The sequence below is a fragment of the Chlorella variabilis genome (assembly GCF_000147415.1).
Source record: "Chlorella variabilis unplaced genomic scaffold CHLNCscaffold_28, whole genome shotgun sequence".
Classification (NCBI taxonomy): domain Eukaryota; kingdom Viridiplantae; phylum Chlorophyta; class Trebouxiophyceae; order Chlorellales; family Chlorellaceae; genus Chlorella; species Chlorella variabilis.
The window spans coordinates 452,976-453,776 of record NW_005435060.1 but is presented as its reverse complement, the minus strand read 5'-3'; the positions used below and the strand labels follow the sequence as shown (position 1 = coordinate 453,776).

General features: G+C 70.9%; 1 protein-coding gene across 1 annotated transcript in view; it reads left to right on the top strand.

Annotated features, from left to right (window-relative positions):
* Window positions 1–801, top strand: part of CHLNCDRAFT_59198 (hypothetical protein) — a gene marked incomplete at its 5' end in the record, with an annotated part of 7,174 nt that overhangs the window by 1,823 nt on the left and 4,550 nt on the right. Inside the window, one exon of the mRNA XM_005843679.1 lies at window positions 244–351. Within this exon, the coding sequence (XP_005843741.1) occupies window positions 244–351 (108 nt within the window). The remainder of the gene's footprint in view (window positions 1–243; window positions 352–801) is intronic.

The window sequence follows — 801 nt, the reverse complement described above, 5'->3', positions numbered from 1 at the left end:
GGCGGTGTGCGTGCTGTCGGTGTGAGGTTGGGTGGGAAGCGGAGGGACGGAGGGCTGCGGGTGGAAGCAGCGGTGCAGGGCGTCAGTGGGGGAGAGGGGGCCGGGTGGGACGAAGTGCTGCGCTGCAGCGTGGCGCCGCGCTTTTGGGGAGCGGAAGCCCAGCAACGCCACCCCCCCTAGCAGCTCCACCCCACCAGCCCCTGCCCACCCGCCTGCCTGCCCGCCTGCCCACTATCGCCGCAGGTGCGCATCATCGTGGTCAAGCTGGCGGACCGGCTGCACAACATGCGCACCATGGCGTCCATGCCGCCCTCCAAGCAGCGCCGCATCGCGCAGGAGACGCTGCAGGTGGTGCGGCGGCGGCGGTGGTGGTGGTGGTGTGTGTGTGTGTGTGGAGGGGTGGAGGGGTGGCGCATGTTTGGGAGGATGTGGGGCCAGCCAGGCTTGGCTGCTGGCGCGCTCGGCTGGTCGGCCCCCGCGCTCTCCCGCACCAGCTCCACCCCACCCACACCACTTTGGTCAATCCCACCACTCACCCGCCACCCTGACGCGCCACCCTCCCCCCGCACCCCGCCCCGGGCGCAGGTGTTTGCCCCCCTGGCGCGCCTGCTGGGGCTGTACAGCATCAAGGAGGAGCTGGAGGAGCTGAGCTTCAAGTGAGCCCGGTGCTGAGCTGGCAGGCGGTGCTGAGCTGGCGGGCTGAGCTGGCGGGGATGGGAGGAGGCCGTTCTTCCCGTTTCACGCGCTGGGAGCGCAGCATGGGCAAGGCAAGAGAAGGCCCATATGCCTCGCGGCCTCCCC